The sequence below is a fragment of the Sarcophilus harrisii genome, chromosome 1, assembly GCF_902635505.1.
Source record: "Sarcophilus harrisii chromosome 1, mSarHar1.11, whole genome shotgun sequence".
NCBI lineage: Eukaryota > Metazoa > Chordata > Mammalia > Dasyuromorphia > Dasyuridae > Sarcophilus > Sarcophilus harrisii.
Genome location: NC_045426.1, coordinates 117,361,885 through 117,381,884, shown reverse-complemented (window position 1 = coordinate 117,381,884; position 20,000 = coordinate 117,361,885). Strand labels below are relative to the sequence as shown.

At 33.0% G+C, this 20,000-nt stretch overlaps 1 protein-coding gene across 2 annotated transcripts in view; it reads left to right on the top strand.

The window, feature by feature from the left end:
- The window catches only part of JAK2 (Janus kinase 2), a 144,542-nt gene that overhangs the window by 114,707 nt on the left and 9,835 nt on the right, over window positions 1-20,000 (top strand). For both annotated transcript variants that reach the window (XM_003762130.4, XM_023497913.2), the window contains 7 exons: window positions 1,196-1,283; window positions 4,356-4,483; window positions 6,411-6,549; window positions 8,486-8,637; window positions 8,763-8,913; window positions 9,884-10,020; window positions 18,240-18,429. In XM_003762130.4, coding sequence (XP_003762178.1) covers window positions 1,196-1,283; window positions 4,356-4,483; window positions 6,411-6,549; window positions 8,486-8,637; window positions 8,763-8,913; window positions 9,884-10,020; window positions 18,240-18,429 — 985 coding nt within the window. The remainder of the gene's footprint in view (window positions 1-1,195; window positions 1,284-4,355; window positions 4,484-6,410; window positions 6,550-8,485; window positions 8,638-8,762; window positions 8,914-9,883; window positions 10,021-18,239; window positions 18,430-20,000) is intronic.

Here is a 20,000-nt window from a genome sequence, read left to right as displayed (position 1 = left end):
CATATCCTTGACTCATTACTTATTCCCACATATCTGCTCAGTTATCAAATTTTCCCATTTCTGCCATCTCATAATCTCTAATATGTACCCCCTTCTTTCCACTTACGTAGCTAGCACCCTACTTCAGAACCTCATCACTTCTTACATAGACTTCTACAACAACCATCGAATTGGTCTCCCTTTCTCAAATCTTACTGCTTTAAGTCATTCTCCTCTCAACTACCAAAGTGATTTTCCTAAGTGTAGGTTTGATTGTGATATCTCCTCTTCCCCTCCCCCCCCCCCAAACACATACATTGAATAAACTCCAGTGGTTCTTGGTTATCTTCAGGATCAAATATAAAATTTAGTGTTTTCCTATAAAATCCTTCATGCCCTGATCCCTTTGTGTTTTCAGTTTTTGCATACTTGACTCCCTTCTATGAACTCTGATCCAACTACACCAGCCTACTTGGAAACAAACTACCATCTATTTTCCCCATTTCTAGAATGTTCTCCCTCTTTTCTTCTATCTCTTTATGCCCCTGGCTTCCTTAAGACTTAGCTCAAATCCTACCTTCTGCAGGAGATTTTTTCCAATCTCCCTTATTGCTAGCATCTTCCTTCTGAGATTACTTCCATCAATCTACTATGAAAATATCTTTAAAAAAAAAAAAGGAAAGGAAAGGAAAAAAAATAAAGAAAAAAATTAAAAAGAGAAAATATTGTGTATACTTAATATATACATAGTATTGCATACATATTCACATGTGCATACATGTGTATGTGTGTGCTGTGTGTATGTGTGTGTATATATATATGTACGCTATGAATATATACATACATACATATGTGTCTATATAAATATAAAATGTATTATTATTTACCTGTTATATCCTCTGTTAGAACATGAGCTGTTTGAAGGCAGGAACATTTTTTTTTTTTTTTTTTGCCTTTCTATGTATCTTCAGAGTGACTAGAATATATTAAATATTTGTCAATTGACTTACTTGAAATGCTAAGAGTAGTAATAGATAATTGTTAATTGCTGTTAGTAGATATCATAGCTATTAGTATCACACACAACCCTCACACACATCCCATTAGAACCCCTGGTCTATAAACTCTATAGACATCAAATTATACATGATATCACAGCACACACTTATCATCTAGTAAACTTCCTTCTCTTACTGTTTTTCTTAATTCGTTCTAGTCTTTTTTTGAAGCAGCAAGCATGATGAGCCAGCTTTCTTACAAGCATCTGGTATTAAATTATGGAGTCTGTGTTTGTGGAGAAGAGAGTAAGTAAAATGTTTGGTCATTTTATGTTAACTTCATGTTCTTTCTATTGAGGAGGTCCATTCTGCAAACACAGGAAGATCTTTTTCAGAAACATAGCTAATATGTAGAAATTGTAATTTGTCAAAAACCCAGACATATAGGAATTTTTAGTACAACCTTTCAAATAGAAAATCAGTTCTATAGAGATTCAAGTAAAGTTCTTTCAGCCCATTAAAAATTCTAGAACCATAGAGTACTATTTTAAAATATCAACTTTTGCTTGTGATTATAGCTATTTAAATGTCAGCATCTGATCATTTGTTTTAAAAAGTTATGAATCACCAGTTCTTTGGGGTGAGTAGAAGAAACACTTACGTGACTGTATTTTAGCAAAACTAATTAAATTAGATATTTACTCATCTAGACCCTAGAATGATACAGTTTATAAAGCCCATGACCCAGAAAAGATATTCCACAATATTCTTTAAAATACAAGTTTGTTTCCATTTCATCCAGCTTGCTTTTAAATTTCCTTTCTTTGCAGACAGTATATGCTAAATACTTTTAATATTAGAATAAGCAAAATATAATTAGGAATTCTAAACCAAGTCTGCAAAAAGTCAAAAGTAATTTTTTTATTATTCAATGTTTCTCTATTAATTGTACTTACTTCCCTTTCATTAGTACGAAAAAGGAGATGTTAATTGATTTTCAAAGTGTAAGGATGCAGACTCATTTAAAGACATATAACAGAACTACTTTTTTCACTCAAGGCATGACAGGTTACTATGGCTAAATTAGGCCACCACTTAGGTTGGTCCCACTAGCAAGTGATGATGGGCCCTAGAGTGATATTGGTACAACAAAATGTACAAAGACATAGAAAGAGGAAGATCTCCTATATGTTAGGTGGATCCTTTATGAATTTTCTGTGGAAGAACCTGAGTAAAAATTATTTAAGCTATAAAGATGATTATGGCTTATTTTCAAGTCAAAGTTAAATGATTTTTATATGTGAGGCATTGTGCCAAGTGTTGGGGATACAAATCAAGGCAAAAGATTATTTCTGTTCTCCAAGAGATTATGGTGGAATGGAAGAAACATCATGCAAAAAACTATGTTCAAGCAAGAAATAGATAGAATAACTGCAGATAATCTTCTAAAATTATTGATCTTCTAAATTAGCATTAAGAGAATTTGGGAAAGATTTTTTGCCAGAGATGGGATTTTATCTAGGACTTGAAGGAAGTTAGGCAAGCCAGGAATTGGAAATGGAAGAGGAAGAATAAAATTCATGGAGTGAGAAGATTTACTATCATGTGTGAGAAAAAAACAAAGAGGTTGTCACTGGATTGCCGAAATGGGGAAATGTATATATCTGTGAGATCATAGCTTCATTGAAATATTGAAGTTGGCATGACAAATATAAATGGCCACTTCAAATTGTTTTTAAAATTATTATTTTCATTCATGATACAATCTTCAAAGCTATAACATGAATTTGCATCTTTCACTTTTTAAAACATTTTTAGAACAAACTATCATTTTCATGTTTTATTTTAACATTTAACATATATAACATTTTATTAAGTATTTATTATGTGCAGTTGAGTTAATATGAAAATTAAATGACATGTTTCTAGTTCTCAAGGAGGTTGTAATCTAGTACAGTGTTCTCAAGCTCCCAGAGAGGTCCCTAATACCCTTTTCAAGGTCTGAGGTGTTTTATTTTCTAATACTAGTAAGAGAGATGGATATGACCTGCATTTTAAACAGAAGTTCTCAAGTAAGTCTTCAGTAAATTTTTTAATATGTGAAGGATTCCAAAGACTAAAAATTTTGATCTGGCAGATATAATTTATGTTATTTAGTTAGGGCCTACTGTGACAATCATTAAAACATTTATTAAGTGCTAAGTGTAAGGAATACAAAATAAGCAAAAGACAGTCTTGTCTTTGAGGAGCTCACAGGCAAACGAGTTATCTATAAACTAGTTATGTAATGGATAAATAAGAAATAATCAACAGAGGGGAAGGCACTAAAATTAAAAGGGATTGGAAAAGGCTTCCTGTAGAAGGAGGGACTTGAAGGAAGACAGGGAAGCCAAAAGGTAGAAATAAGGAAGAAAGAACATTATAAGCTTAATTTTCTCATTTCCTGAGAAAATGTCTAGAGCCAAGGGAAGAAGTGTCTCTCAGTATCCCTGGATTGGAATTGGTAGAGGAGGTGTAATGTTTAAGAAGACTGGAAAGGTAGAAGGAGGAGGATCTTAAGCCATAAATGCTGTATATGTTGAACCGAAGATTTTAGGTTTGATCTTGGAGGTGATAGGAGGTCAGTGGAGTTTGTTGAGAAGGGTATGACATGGTTATGTCTCTGTTTTAGGAATATCATTTTTGCAGCTGCATTAAAAGAGAGTAAAGAGAGACTTGTGGCAGACAGACTAGCTTAAAAGCGGTTTTTGTAGTCTGTGTATGAGATGATGAGAGCCTGCATCAGAATGATGACATAATCAGAAGAAAGAAGGGGGCATATTTAAGAGATGTTACAGTCATACTCAAACTTGAAATCATTGGATGAGGTTTTGTGAACCTTTGACCTTGGTAACTAACATCACTTAAGTGAATTTCACTTCTCAAGTTAAGCCTGTGGCTCTTTTTGAAAGAAAATGTTTTTGTTTTTTTTTCCTGACAAAAAATTGACAACTTCACTGAAAGAGTAAATGAATAAGGAATTACTCTTGTATTTTGTATATAGATATATTTACATAAATTTTCTGTGTCTTTGGCTGCTCCTCCTGTTAAAGGACGACTATTGTAGAAATTTTTTAACCAAAATTGAATAGTAGCAGTTTTTCAGTAGTAAATAACATTAGGAATTACTATATAATAAAATAAGTATATTGTGTATATCATAACTTAGATTTTATTTCACAACTGTTGTAAAATAAAAGATTTTAAAAATTGGTCATGTTTAATCTTTTTTCTTATTTTATTTGTCTTTATTTTATGTATAATATCTATGTATGATATGTTCTATAAATGTCCAAGTGGTATTTTTTTCAACTACACCTGTGTATTTTTGCTTTTTAGATATTCTAGTTCAAGAATTTGTGAAATTTGGATCATTGGACACATACCTTAAAAAGAACAAAAATTCTATAAACATATTATGGAAGCTTGAAGTGGCTAAACAGTTGGCATGGGCTATGCATTTTCTTGTAAGTAAACAAATAAAAATCTCCTTTTGTTTTATCGCATGGTAGATGTACCTTTGCCTTTAAATAGAAAACAAGAAAAGTGTAAATATGTGACAAAAAATACAAAAGAGAACTTGAGAGATAGAAGTTTTCATTCGAAGTATATTTATTGGGGTATTCATGCAATTGTTTAGATTAAAATAAAGTCATTGTTAAAATAATTAGATAGTCCTTCTGTCATTAACAGGCAAGTTCAAAATATATCTTCTCCAGAAATGCAAATATTTAACAGCAATAGAATTTCATCACCCTTTTCTTACTCATTTTTTAAGAAACTTCAGAATTGGGAAATACTTTTGCCATTGTTAAGATTAAACTTTTCTTGTGGAAATGAAGACTGAGCCTTAAAGAGAGGAAGAGATTTATCCATGGTCCCACATTTGGCTTGTGAATTCATTTCATTTTGGAGTCTTTAAGCATTAGTTAATTAAACATGTTTCATTACTATAACGTATGGTGATGACAAAAGCAGATTTAAGGAAAAATAACTTGATCATTGGAAAGTGAGTTCCAATAAAGCACAATGACCCAGCTTCAGGTAGCAAAACAAATGCCTATAGAATGGACAAGATTATTATTCTTTTAAATAAACCATAATATTTTTCCAATGTATTGGCCTCAATTAAAAAGGGAATACCTTTGCATTCTCTACTCTGAGGATGTTGCTAAAGGAAAATACTTTTGTTCCCAAACAAAATGATCTAGTGATGATCATCACTTAATACACTAAAGGTGGCAGTATGTAAAGCATAATTCCATCCTACTTGGTGACTTCCTAGACTGCTCTGAGACCCAAGTTTAATCATATATATCTTCCTAAGTTGCACATTGTATTGCTTTTCTAGGCAGTTTGCCCTACAGTGTAGCAGGGTTCCAGCAAAGATTTCTTCAAAAGATCAACTCCAACTTCAACATATTTATCATGTGAACGAAGTAATCCAGATTGATTGAAAATTTTTGGTTACATTGAATTTGCAGAATTTAGGTTTTTTGCTCCTTTGAAGTTTAATGAAAAGTCTCTAGACAACAAAAGAACTTGAAAGGATATTTCTGATAAAAGACAAGATAAAGACAAAGATGATTTCACTTTTGGCAAAAATCAGAATCCAAATAGGGAGGAACAAAGGTCTAAAGGACTCATCTCATCATTTTTTCTACTGGAGGGGAGTACACTTGGGTGAAGCAAAATTCAAACTCCAATCTCAGAAATTAGACTCTTTAGAGCAGCAGTTTTCTACATGTGCTTAAGAAAAAAGCAACTCTGAGCCTATTATCTGAGAAAGAATTAGACACAATTTTGAGGGTAAACAAGAATGAAAGCACAAGGTCTTAATGACCTAAATGGGAACTCAGTGGAGAAAACAAATACCATGATGGTCTGTGAGAGGAAAAAAAGATGGAAAAAAAACCCAAAACCTGCATTTGCATTAAAAAAAAAGAGAGAGAATTCAACTTTTTAGCTAAAATGTAGAAGAGTATACAGAATAAACATCTTGCAATTTTTCACAATATCACCAACCTATGATATTCAAAAGCAAGTAGGACGAAGTTTAAAAAAAAAAAAAAAAAAGGAGCCACCAAGCTAAAAATGTATTGCTTCTATTGAAAATCACATTCTCAAATCTTTAAAAGAAAAAGTATCATTTTACCCATTATTTTCATAGAGACAGTTAATTCAGATTTAAGGAAGATTAATAGTTATTAAAATTTTATTTTTATGTAACAATTTGGGTAATAGTGATACATATTTCTTATATTTTCTTAGCTTTATAAAAAATATTTACCATATCTCATATGTTTCTCAGTTTTAAATTTAATAGTGCTTCACATAATATAGTTAAAATATTGGCAAATTGATACTAATGTTTGTGTGTGCTCCTTTAAATAGGAAGAAAAAAGCCTCACTCATGGTAATGTGTGTACTAAGAACATTTTGCTAATCAGAGAAGAGGACAGAAAGACAGGAAATCCTCCTTTCATCAAGCTCAGTGATCCTGGCATTAGTATTACAGTTTTGCCAAAAGACAGTAAGTTTTCCATTGTTCTAATTTAGCTTTCTATATATTTCATGTTGAGATAGCTTGAAAATAGCTTGTTGGTTTAGAAAAATACAACATACTGTTCATTGTATTGTGATCTTCATTAGGTATAAAATCTAGATTATAACCAGTTTGTAGTAAAATATGAATTATGTATAAATTCTCTGCAGATTTTCGTAGGACTTGTATATATTTTAATAATTTTTATAGTAATAAGAAATAGATGCTTTTTTTTTATTCAGTGATTCTTTAGTATTATGGTTAGACACAAGTGTTTCAGATTTTTTTTTCTATTTTCATTAAAAATTTAAGAAAACATGCTGGAACAGCTAGGTGGCCCTGAATTCAGGAGGATCTGAGTTCAAATCTGATCTCAGACACTTAACCCCAATTGTCTCAGCCAAAAAAAAAAAAAGAAAGAAAGAAAGAAAATACGCAGGATATTAACTCATCTGAGGTCTTAGTCGTATTCAGCTGCCTTTTTGTGTCATTCTAAAGTTTCTCCCTCACTTTTTCATTTCTTTTGCCTATTGAAAGAATAAGCAACTAATTGAAAGGTAAAAATTTTGATCAATAATATTTTTTATCTACCTAATCCAAATAGTTCCCCTAAATATTTTTGATTTTAGTTTTAACTATTAATCTAAATTAATAACAATTTTGGAACTTTTATAAATAAAACTACTGGGTTTTTTAAGTAGATGGTTTTTTGAGTATGAGTAGTACTTAAATTGGGCAAGAGAATTGGACAGGAAATGCTTCTTAGGACTTCACTCTTGAAGTTGAGGAGAAAAAGCAGAGATGTGTAATGATCTGGGCTATAGTAGAGGAACTACTTTATTCTTATGTTAAGCCATTACCTATAAGCCTGAAAGAAACTACTTTATATTTTAGCCAAAAGCTGAGATAAAATCTTATGGATTTTATTTAAAGTTTTTTTCTTCACCATATATAAAATAATTATTCCTTTATTTAAGAATTTTGAATGTTCTAATCAGAAGTCAACAAATTCCATTGTATTCAACACGTATTTTTTAAGCATCTACTATGTTCCAAACACTATACTAAATGAAACATTCCTTGTTCTCATAGAGTTTATATCCCATCAAGGTATATGTGGGAGAATACACAATCCTATGTATCTTTCTTACTATGGTACAGTTCTATTCTGTTAGAGCAATAGTCCCTAGGACCTTGGCCTAGAAAGTGGCTTGGAGAAAACAAATTCTATTAGAAATACTTCAAAGGTTCCAAGGCTAACCCCATCTTATACATGCTGCTTTTCTCTTTAATATAAGTACTGATAACCTGAAAAAAAAAAAAAAAAAGACCAAATTGAGACTAATGTTAAACCATTGAAACAGCAATGAGTCAATTAGCAGATAATGTGGCAAAAGCAGACATTTCTAAAAATATTTGAATCTAATTTTCTTAGGAAATGTTTTTATTTTTTTTTGCTTTGGTATTTTTAATGTAGGAGATAGGTTAGCGAAAACTAGATGGTGCAGTGGATAGAATACTATACCTAAAATCAGGAATATCAAATCTACTTCAAATCCAGCCTCAGACATTTCCTAGATGGATAACCCTGAACAAGTCACTTAATCTATGTTACCTCAATTTTCTCAACTCTAAAATAGGGATAATAATAGCATTTACCTTAAAAGAGTGCTTTGTGAGAGTCAAATGAGATATTTGCCTGGCACATAGTAGCCTCTAAATAAATGCTTATTCTTTTCCATTCCCTCTTCCTCTAATTCTAGTAAATATAATAGAGATAACATGGTATACTGAATTCTAGTTCCTTCTTGCTCTAAAAAATTCAGTAATTCCAACTATTTTTAAAATAACTTTGTATATCAGAACAAATTTAAATGAAAGGTCATTTAACCTTATCACCATATTTTGTTATATAATTTAACAGTTCTTCAAGAGAGGATACCATGGGTCCCACCTGAATGTATTGACAGTCCTAAAAATCTAAGTTTGGCAGCAGACAAGTGGAGTTTTGGTACCACTTTGTGGGAAATCTGCAGTGGAGGAGACAAACCTCTTAATGCATTAGATTCTCAAAGAGTAAGTATCTAAATTATAATTTAAAAGTATTTATTAACTTAATTTTAAATAGCATTTCATTTTGTTAAGAGTTTTAATTGCATTACACAATGATTCATCTTTAGTGTTTGTTTCATTGATTACAGAAACTTCAGTTCTATGAAGATAGACACCAGCTCCCTGCACCAAAGTGGACAGAATTAGCAAATCTTATAAATAATTGTATGGACTATGAGCCAGACTTCAGACCTTCTTTCCGGGCCATCATACGAGACCTTAACAGCTTATTCACTCCAGGTATGTTAATAGCCAAGTGATCTCATTATTTCTCTAAATTATTGCTAGATTATTATTAAAATTGATATTTTAATGAAATTCTTGACTTTGAAGTCTCTAAAAAAGGACTTTTTATTTCTTTTTGGCCAGCCTAGTTTTTGTGTGCTTCCATAATCAGATAGATTAAGTCGTCTTCTGTTAAAAGGTTAAAAAAAAAAAGTTTTTACTTCATTAGCTTCTTTTCTAAGTAGTCATACAAAAGGTTTTGAAGGTTTCTGATCTTTCCATTCTTTTCTAACCAATGACTACATTTTGTCATTGTAGTCTTTGCTCAGTAATTGTTTTTCCTTTCCCCTTTAGAATGCTGTACTAAATTGTAATATGATTGATAAATTAGTGAATGAAAATGAATTTAAGTTTTTACTCTTTGATTAACACTATGCTAAAGTGCTCAGATCACTTACATATGATTTTACCTACAGATATTTCCTGTACCAGTTTGTGCTCATTGCTCAAGACCAAATTTAATGTAAAACCTTTCTTAAAGAGTGCCAAACTGTCCAATGCCAGAAAAACATTTGTTACTTCTAGAATTTGTTTGAGAGATTTTACCATTCTTTGTATGGAAAATTGAAAATACCCATTTTTGTTAAACTTCTGCAGTTTACACAATTTTATTTATTATTTCCTACTTAATCTTATCTTCCAGGTCATGAATATAGTTCTATTATTTGTTAACTGGGAAAATGCCAGCAGTTATGGTGGTGAAATTTTGTTTCATTTTAATTTTAAAAATTTCTTTTTAAAAATTTTCTTAAATTTTTGTATTAAAGCTTTTTATTTTTCAAAATTTATGCATAGACAATTCTTCAACATTAGCCATTGCAAAACCTTTGTGTTTCAATTTTCTCTCCCTTCCTCCATTCCCTCTCCTAGATGGCAAGTAGTCCAATATATGTTAAACATTCTATTTAATTCTTTATTTTCTCAGACTATGAACTACTAACAGAAAATGACATGTTGCCAAATACGAGATTTGGTGCCCTAGGATTTTCTGGTGCTTTTGAAGACAGAGATCCCACACAGTTTGAAGAAAGACATCTTAAATTCCTACAGCAACTTGGCAAGGTAAGTTGAGAAATTTTTTCGTAGAGTCATAAAATTTTAGAACTAAAAAGAGATATTAGTATTTATCCAGACCAACACATTCATATTATTTCTGCAGATGAAGATCCCCCAAATTAAGTAACTTAGCTCACATTAGACATCTGTGTAGTAACAGGCCCAGGATTCTTCTGATCCTTAATTATATTTGTCACACTGTGCTTAACTGTATTTTATTTGATAGATTACATATTAATTGATTTTTTAAATATTCTAGATGCTATCATTGTTGCATTTGTAACCTTTTGTTGCTTTGTTTTCTGGGTGAATTGTTGCAACAAAACATAATGAACATAATGATGACATCTTTATTTTTGCTGATGCTTCTCTATTTTCTTCCATCCCCCAGCATGCATGTTCTGCTCTGACCAGTGTAGTCTCCTTATAGCTTCTGTCATGTTTCAATCCAGCACCTGTCCCTGAGCCTTTACTCATTTCTGGAAGCTCTCCTACTTCTCTAGTTATCTGAATCATATTTATCCTTAAAGGTCCAGACTACCCTCAAAATAAAGACTTGTTTAATTACTCTAGCCCTCTCTGATTCCCTTTTTAAAAATTATCTAAAGCTCTTGTTTTCTGTACTACTATAGCTAGTTATTCAGTAGCTATGTAATGGAGTGCTTTCTTTGTGCCAGGCTTAGTGCTGTGCACTAAGAATGAAAAGAAAAGGAAAAAACAATCCCAGCCTTACATTCCAGTGGAGGAGACCATATATAGATGAATCAGCATATACAAGATAGATACAGAATCTATAAAAATACCCTTAGAGAGGAAAGGAAATCAGGAAGAGCCTGCTGAAGAAGGTGGCATCAGATCTTAGAGCAAACTAAGCATTCCAAAAAGCAAAGATAGAGGAAAGAGACTATTCCAGATAAAGGAGACAGTCAGTTAAAAGAGGGCGGTAGGAGCCTGAGTGCTTTGTGTAAGTACAGGAAGTAGATCAGTAGAAGTGGAGCAAAGAGTTCATGGAGGGAGGGCAAAGTACAAAAAGACTAGGAAAAATGGAACAAATAAAAGGCTTTACATTTGAATAATAATAATAGGGAATCACTGGACTATATTGAAGCGAGGTATGAGTAGGTATTAAACTTACACTTTAGGAAAACCACTTTGGCAGCTCAGTGGTGAATGTATTGGAAACGGGAAAGAATTGAGGAAGAGAACACAATTAGGAAACTTGCGTTTATTCAAATAAAGAACTTGAACTAGGGTGCTGGCAATGTGAGAGAAGAAAAGAGATGGAGAAAGTCACCATATGGAAACATTTTTAGATAGGATGAAGGAGGTGGAGGTGCCTGAGATGATGAATTTGAGTGAGTGGGGAAGGATGCAAGTGGCAGGAAAGTTTGAAAAAGGAGAGGGTTTAGGAGAAAAGATAATTACTTCTCTTTTTGACTTATGCAGTTTGAGCTGCCCATGGATATAGAGTAAAAATGTATAATAGATAATTGTTGATGCATGACCAAAACTCAGGAGAAAGACTAGGGCTGAATTTATAGCTGGGAAATATCTACATTGAGGTTATAGCCAAGTCCATAGGAGCTGGTAAGGTCAGTCAGTGGGAGTGGGCCCTGGGAGTTAGTAGTTGCATTGTAAATGCAAAACAAGCAAGGTAGTTTAAGAAGAAAAGGTAAAATAGGCAGGAGGAAAAGCAGAATAGAGCAGTGAGGAGAGAATATCCAGGAGACTGATCCACAGTATCAGATGTTTAAAACTTATCAAGAAGGAAGATCAAAAAGAGATTATTAGATTTGATGATTAAGAGATAATTGGTAGTAATATTGGGCAGGAGAGAAGAAGAGATCATTGGTGACTTTGGAGAAAGTCGTTTTAATTAGTCATGCAGGAAGTCAGATTGCCGAGAGTTTAGATTACAGGGGTCCTCAAACTATGGCCTGCGGGCCAGATGCAGCAGCTGAGGATGATTATCCCCCTCACCCAGGGCTATGAAGTTTCTTTATTTAAAGGCCCACAAAACAAAGTTTTTGTTTTTACTATAGTCTGGCCCTCCAAAAGTCTGAGGGACAGTGAACTGGCCCCCTCTTTAAAGTTTGAGGACCCCTAAAAAAGAGAGGAAGTGATATCCAGTATAAATGGATTTTCCAGTATAATAGAAGTGCTGTATAATATATCCCTTACTTACATACACTTGTATTGCTTACTTGTTGTTTCATGTGTATTAAGCTTTATCTTCAATTCGTGTACATCTTGAAGGCTGACAGACTATGTCCTTAATTTAATTTTTTATCTCTTATTAAATATACCACAGGGTAACTAAGTGCTCAAGAAATGCTTTATTGAAAGTCTCTGTGCTGCTTTTAAATCTTACTGCTTAGTTTACTTTGACACATATATCGATTTTTATGAATAGTGTAATTTAAGTAAAAAAAAAAATTTATATTACAAGAGAAAAGACTTTAGAAAGATTTGGAAACTTAGCCAGTATTTTTAAAAACTAAAATGGATTTGGGATTTAAACCCATATAATCTGATTTTTTTGTTTGCTATTATACTTTAGTAGGCAAGTTTAGACTGCTCCAGTCTAGTGATTGTGACAAATTCTCATGATAGGAAACTATTGCATGATTCTTATAGGGGCAGATTTTGGTACAGATAAAATTGAACCTCAAATATTGTTGTTCTGTCATGAGCTCAAAATTCTTCACAAAAATGAAAGCTATTTTCCCAAAATGCCAATAAAATATTCCACTGGTCTCCAAAATAATGCAGCTCTGTCAAAGCAAGAATAATATACTAGGGAACCTTAGTAAAAAGGAAATTATTTCTATTATTTCCACTTGTAACTTCCTTTACACTGCTGCTATGCGATTCCCACAAAGGGCAAAGGGGAAAAGGAAGGATGAGTAGAGGGGGAAATGAAAAGGAGAAAAATGAAAAGAAAAAATTGATTAAGTACTATGTTCTAAACACTGGGATTACAGATAAAAGCAAGCAAGATAATTCCTGTTCTCAACCAGTTTACATTTGAATGGAGGAAAACACCACATAAAAGGGATGTGGAAGGGTTATGGGAAAAGTACCCCTGGAAGGATGGAGAAGAAAACCAAAACGAGGTGGTGTTGAGTCTTCATCTCCTATCAGAGCCAAAGGGATTCAGGGGTGAAGTCTAGGGTTCCAGTAAAGTGACTTGAAACATATGGGCCATGTTGAGAAGCTCTCCTATCAGAACCAGGGAATTAAAAGTCCAGATTTCCTTAAGACATCATTATATCTTATAAGAGGTCCCCAGTTGTTACTTTCAGCTAAAATCATCCTCTGTATTTAATTCAAGGAAATTCCTTTATCATGTCATTCACATTGTTTCATTTTCTTTACTTTTTAATTCAGTAATTCTCCTTTGGAGTGGAGTAGGGGAAGTCTTATTTTCACATTTGATTGATCAGCTAAATTTTGAATATAAAACATAAATTCAAAGGAAATTAGGAAGACTACTAGGACAGCATTTTCTAAATATGTTTACAATTAAACAGTTTTAGTAATTTGGTTTATAGAAGAAACAAAACAAAGCATTACAAGTGGAGTGTTTTTTTTTTTTTAAATGGCAATTAGACTTCCTTAAATGTGGAAATGCCCAGTTGAATTATCTTTCTTCTTGCTTGAAGGCAAAGGCTGTACTCTTTGTACTCTTTGTTTAGACTGTTTATTTTTGTTGCTTTGTTGGGGTATTTCAATTGTTACCCTTGGAAAATGTAATTGCATATGTAATTAAATACACATCTCCATCATCTTGCTTCTTCATTGCATTTCACAAAAGAATCAGTTATTTATTATGTAAAAAAAGCAGGGGTAGTAATCATGATCTCAGACAAAGTTAAAGCAAAAATAGATTTAATTAAAAAAGAAAAAGTGGGAAACTACATGTGTCAGCCATATTAATCACTTTTTAAAATAACTAGACAGTATGAGGTTGGAATGTTGATGTGATATAAGAAAATGATGAATTGATGGAGTTAGAAAAATATAAAAAGACTTGCATTTATTATGAAGATATTATACATGTTCAGAGAAGCAGAGGACAAATAAGTATAGTTTTATATAGATGGATGTGAATGTGTGCACATGTGTATTATTATAGATATATGTATATGTATGTATGTTTGCATATATATGTGTGCATGTGTGTGTGTGTTATATAAATATATTCACACTTATTGTAGCCTTTTGGGGTAATGGATAAGGGAGAAAGGGGGGGAAATAATAAAGTAAAAAATGCACACCAGAAAACAAAAGAAAATTTTAAAGGAAGCAAAGAAAAGATAGACTGCTCTGAATATGTGTAGTTTTTTATACTTTCTCGAAATGCAAATGTATTGTTATATGTTTTGAATCCTTATTATGTTCTGCTATGCAATGGCAATGTTTTTTTTTTTTTCATATTTTGCATGTAAGTTTAAAAATTTTTTAAAAGAGAGACTGAAATAAAGGGGGGAAAAAAACAAAAACAGTGGATTTGCCCTCATACTGTAGACTTCTAAATTCTATAGTCCAGCTTTACTGGCCTGTTTTTCCTGTTCCTTGTTTCTTTGCCCTTGTATTAACTCCCTCCTGTGTCTGGTTTGCTCTCAATCAGCATATCTACTTCTGAATTTTCCTGATCTCCTTCAAGACTCAAGTCAATTTCCTACTTTCTCAGGAAGCTTGCTAATGTTCAGTTTTTGATATTACCTCCTTTCTGTTCTGTCTCTGTCTCTTATGTATGTGTGGTTATTTATATTTTATTTCTCCCCATTAAAATGAAAGCTCCTTGATAGCAGAGTTTTTTGTTTTCTTTCTATCCCCAATGATGGGTTCATAGTGATGAGGTTTAGATTTAGGAAACCATAATGAAATTAGGGTTTCTGGTGGTCAGGGAGTTCAATGATTGGTCTAATGGCAAGTTTGGGGTTCAGGGAACCAAATGGAGAGGTTTGGCTCTCCTGAACCCCCTTGGGATTCGGCACAAGGGTAAGGAGTTTGGGGGAACTCCCTTCTGGCGGTGCAGAAATTCTCTGTAAAGGAATTTACAGACCCAAAAACTTAGATTGATAAAAGAGGTTTATTATAGGAATTGAAAGTAAGGTTAGAAATCCTGACAGAGAGGCATAAAGTCTGGTTAGGGAAATAGGTGAGGATAAGAAGAGGATAACACTGGAAAAGAATATTATTCCAGCGGGCAGATCTATGGAAAATGGAGTTTTGCACTGAGAATGCAGTTCTCAGTGGACAGAAGGTCCTGGCAGAAAAGGGAGCTGCCAAGGGTCCATCTGCAAAGACCTTAGTTGGTGGAAGCTCATTATATTGGTTGGCTTGGTAGGGGTTGGGAAACCCCAGCAGATCAGAACCAGTTGTGGGGAGAAGGGGGGTTGGGAGAGCCCAAGTTGCCTCAGATCCAGTGGGGGCTAGGACAAGACAGGATCTCCTATTGGAATTCAAAGGGATGCTTTTGACCAGGATTTGTGAATCAAAAGCCCTGGGATCTAGGAAAGACAACCTTTTTTCTAGAGAGGATATGCCTCAGCCAGGAGGGGCTGAGAATCTGAAAGGAATCACAGATCAATAGGAAATATAGTTTCTTAAAGGGACCACAACCTGCTTCAATAGGTAGTAGATAATAAATGTCTGTTGACTGACTTGTTACTACTTTAAGTTAGCTCATAGTGAAAATAATTTAGAAAACATATAAAATCTTTTTTCACTTATTTACTCAACAAAAAGTAATATTTTATTTTCATATTGTTGGTGATAATCTTCATGATTTGCTTGAATTTTTAAAAAAGATCTAAAAGAACCCAATAGTTCTAAAAAAAAAAGTTTAGGTTTATAATATGATCATAAGTTAACAAAGAATATTCTCTAGAACAAAAAGGGGTAATGCCAGAATTTTAGGATTTAGAGCTGTGAGTTGCCATAGAGGTCATACAGATGAAGAAATTGAGATCTAGAGAGATGAAGTGACACCCATGATCACACAACTAAAGATTCATCCCTTGATTTCTGACTCTAAATTCAATGCCATTCTACTGTTCCACTGTTTCTCTGTAGTTAAACATTTTTATATCAATTTTACAAACTAGGGGAAATGATTTTCAGAGAGATTAAGTGGTTTCATAGCTAATAGGTGTTAGCATCACAATTTGAACCTAGGACTACTAACTCTAAATTCAGTACTCTTTGCACAACACTGTACTGCTTCACAATAATGAGTGCCTTGGCTTCCCACACAATTGATATTAAAAGTAAGAGAATATATGTAATAGAAAAGTATTTATCTTGAATTATAAGTTATGCCTTGACTTTCTGAATTGGTCAAGATTGTGCCTCAGTTTCTCTTTATCTATCAAATAAGAAGAGATTACCAATCCAGTTTCCTCATTTTAGAAAAGAAGTTAAATGATTTTAACAAGGTCACACATAACCCTCATTCCAACTTGTAGGTCAGTGTATTTTTTTGCTATATCATGCTGCCCTATCTTCATGTCTGAGGATATATGAATGATTAAAAAAGCATTTATTAAGATATGACTATGTGCTAAGTACTGTACTAGATCCACTGGAGGTAAATTCAAAAATTAGACAGTCCCTGCTCTCAAGAGCAATGAAATAAAAATGAAAAGCAAGAAATTGCATGGCTTTGGGCAAAATCACATTGAAAGCACCAAATCACTCCTATGGTATCTGATTCTTTTAAAAGATATCATTTAGAAGGATTGATACCCAGTAGAGGACTCTCCACACTTAAAATTTTCCAAAATTCACTTCATACACATAATTATATGTTGTGATGTAATTTATAACAACAGTTCTTCCCCTAAATCCTTATTCTGATGTCTATCATGCCAAAAATTATTACATATTATTCCCCTTCATATACTTCACATACCAAACTAGCCTACTATTATTTCCTATCTTTCTATTTTCTTCATGTATTTGTAAAGATTTGGTGAAATAATTATTGTAAAGTACTTAGCACAGTGCCTAGCATGTAGTAAGAACTGTTATTATTATTATTATTATTGTTATGCTGTCTTGGATTGCTTTAATGTATTCCTTTCGTGCCTCTACCTCTTAAATTCCCCAACTTCAAAGCCTAACTCAAGTAACACCTCATATACAAGGACTTGATTGTTCATCCCAAGTTCCCGGTACTCTATTATGTATTAACTTTGTTATGTCTTTCATATTTATATGTATTCATAGTTTATTCTTCTCCATATAATTTAAACTTTTAGTTTATATTTTATTTATATTTTGTCTCTGAATCTGTACCAACTACCACAGTGCCTACACATAATAGGTACTTAAATGTTTGTCAGATGAATGAAAGAATGGAAAAATAATGACCGTAGAAGAAGACATGAAGGAAGTGACCTAATAATTTTTAAGCTATCTTCATATAAAGGATCTTCTTAAAACTTAATTGTTTTACAATAAAAAAATTTAGGTGTTTAAATTTGTGTAGTTTAAGTGCTGTGTTTATCTTTAAAAGTGTAATAAAAGTGATGATGAATAAAATGCAAAATTGTTGTTGAAAATGTAATACCAGCTTACTAATGTTATAGGTTTGGGAATTCTTGATTTAAAAAGAGGAAACTTTTCTGTGAAGTTGTCCTGGCTTAGGGAAAGAAAAAGAAAAAAATATTTTCACCACTTAAAAAATTTTGTTTTCCCACTTAAGTATAAATTTATTAGATCAGACTTATGATCTGGCCCAAATTTCTCTCTTGGGAACTTGTTGTAGAAACACTTGATTGTCTTTGAAGCCAGTTTCAAAAGTTCAGTAATTTATTTTTCTGGGTTTTCCTTTATTTTCTCTGGTCTAAGTAGTTTTGCCATCCCCAAATCTTTTGTCATCTCAAAATTTTAAAAAATATTTTTAAATATAATTTTTAAAAATTTTAAATTAAAAAAAAACAATTTTTGATAAAATTTCAGCCATAATACATTTGGAGTAATACCCATAAATTAACTCTCTTTTAAAAGTGAAGTAGTGCTTTTTAAAAATTGATCTAAAGTTCTCATTTTTAAACCCCAAGAGTCTCTATATAATTAAAAACTAATTTAAGATTGAGATCTCATCAGAGATCTTACACAATTAAGAGTTATAGCCAAGTATTATTTGTTATAATGATGTGAAGGAAACCTAAAAAAGTTTAATATTAATGAAAATATTATGTATTGTTTAGGGTAATTTTGGGAGTGTGGAGATGTGCCGATATGACCCTCTACAAGACAACACTGGTGAAGTGGTGGCTGTGAAAAAGTTACAGCACAGTACTGAGGAGCACCTGAGAGACTTTGAAAGAGAAATTGAAATTCTTAAGTCTTTACAACATGACAACATTGTCAAATACAAGGGAGTGTGCTACAGTGCTGGTATGGGGCATGTGGAAACCTATTTTTTAATTCAAGTATGTCTTCAGTATCTCCAAAAATAGCTTGATGTCTTCAGTAAACCTACAGCAGATCTCAACTGCAGGCATTATGTGGAAGAAAGTATATGATAGCTGTAGAAAGTCTTTGCCCATTTCTTTGGGTTTTTTTTTCCCTGCAATTCCCTATCCCATTCAGTCTAGAAGTTCAGTGATATAAACATAATCCCCTCTGATTAGCAGAGTAGTTTTGACCTGTCTTCTTCTTTCTAACTTGAATTAGTTCCTGCTCCTTCTTGAGCCTGGTAGACCTTTCACTTCCAGGAGGATTTCTACATTGGTACCAGACTTAGTGCAGATATTTGATCAGCATTAGCCCTGCTGTTACTCTGAACTCCCAAGCTCAGGTAGTCTCTGCCTCCCAAGAAATAGGAATTATAGGTGTGCACTTATAATCTGCTGGTTTTGTTCTGACCTTGAATAATCATTGTCAGTGAAAGATATCACTGTATAAGTTTGTGGGTAAGCACAAAAGATGATTTAAAGCAGGGGTCCTCAAACTACTGCCTGCAGGCCAGATGCGGCAGCTGAGGATGATTATCCCCCTCACCCAGGGCTATGAAGTTTCTTTATTTAAAGGCCCACAAAACAAAGTTTTTGTTTTTACTATCGTCTGGCCCTCCAACAGTCTGAGGGACAGTGAACTGGTCCCCTATTTAAAAAGTTTGAGGACCCCTGGTAAAGAATAGGAAAGCAAGAGACCTTTCTCTTCTGCTCTGTATTTCTACTTCTTTTTTTTGTTTGTTTGTTTTTGTTTTTGTTTTTGGTGTTGGTTAAATTCAGAACAAAAATAATGTTTCCGTGTTTTGTTTTTTTTTAAACAAAAGACTAAATAAAGATGAATACAGTATTAGGGAGAGGGGGACTTACAGCATTTAAGGATTCTCCATTGAAGTTTGAAACATTCTTTGTACCAAACCAGTCTTTGTGCTAGTGATAATTTTTTATTTTGACTCAGCCTTATAGAGCCAGATAGATTGATAAAGATGAAATAGGGCTATTGGATGTTGTAAAGCTACATACTATTGAACACTTCTGATTCTGTGTAATTTCTTTTGGCAGACTACTAGACTTAGTTACATGCATGTAACTTCCTAAGAGAATATAATGTCCTTGGGGATAGGAACTACTTCCACTTTATTTTTGTATATCAAATACCTATCATATTGCATAGGATACAATAAATGTTTAATAAATGCTCCTCAAGTACAACTACTTTTGATGTAAGAGGGGAGAGCCATTTGGAGTAGATGAAGAACACTGGAAAGTTCAAACATTTCTTCAGTATTTATTCTACCAATATTTTGTGAGTTGATAAATTGGGAAAGCTCATACCTTTCTGAAAGGGTTAAGCTTTCCAGGACCGTTTGTTGTTTTTATGTGTTCAATACCTAGTCTAGATTAGCTATGGTGATTGAAAACTTCCATAAGCCAACATTGGTCACATTGCTTCTCTAACATAATTGGTTCCTCACAATACCTCCCTTTCCCTCTCTTTTAGGCCCCTGTGGAGAA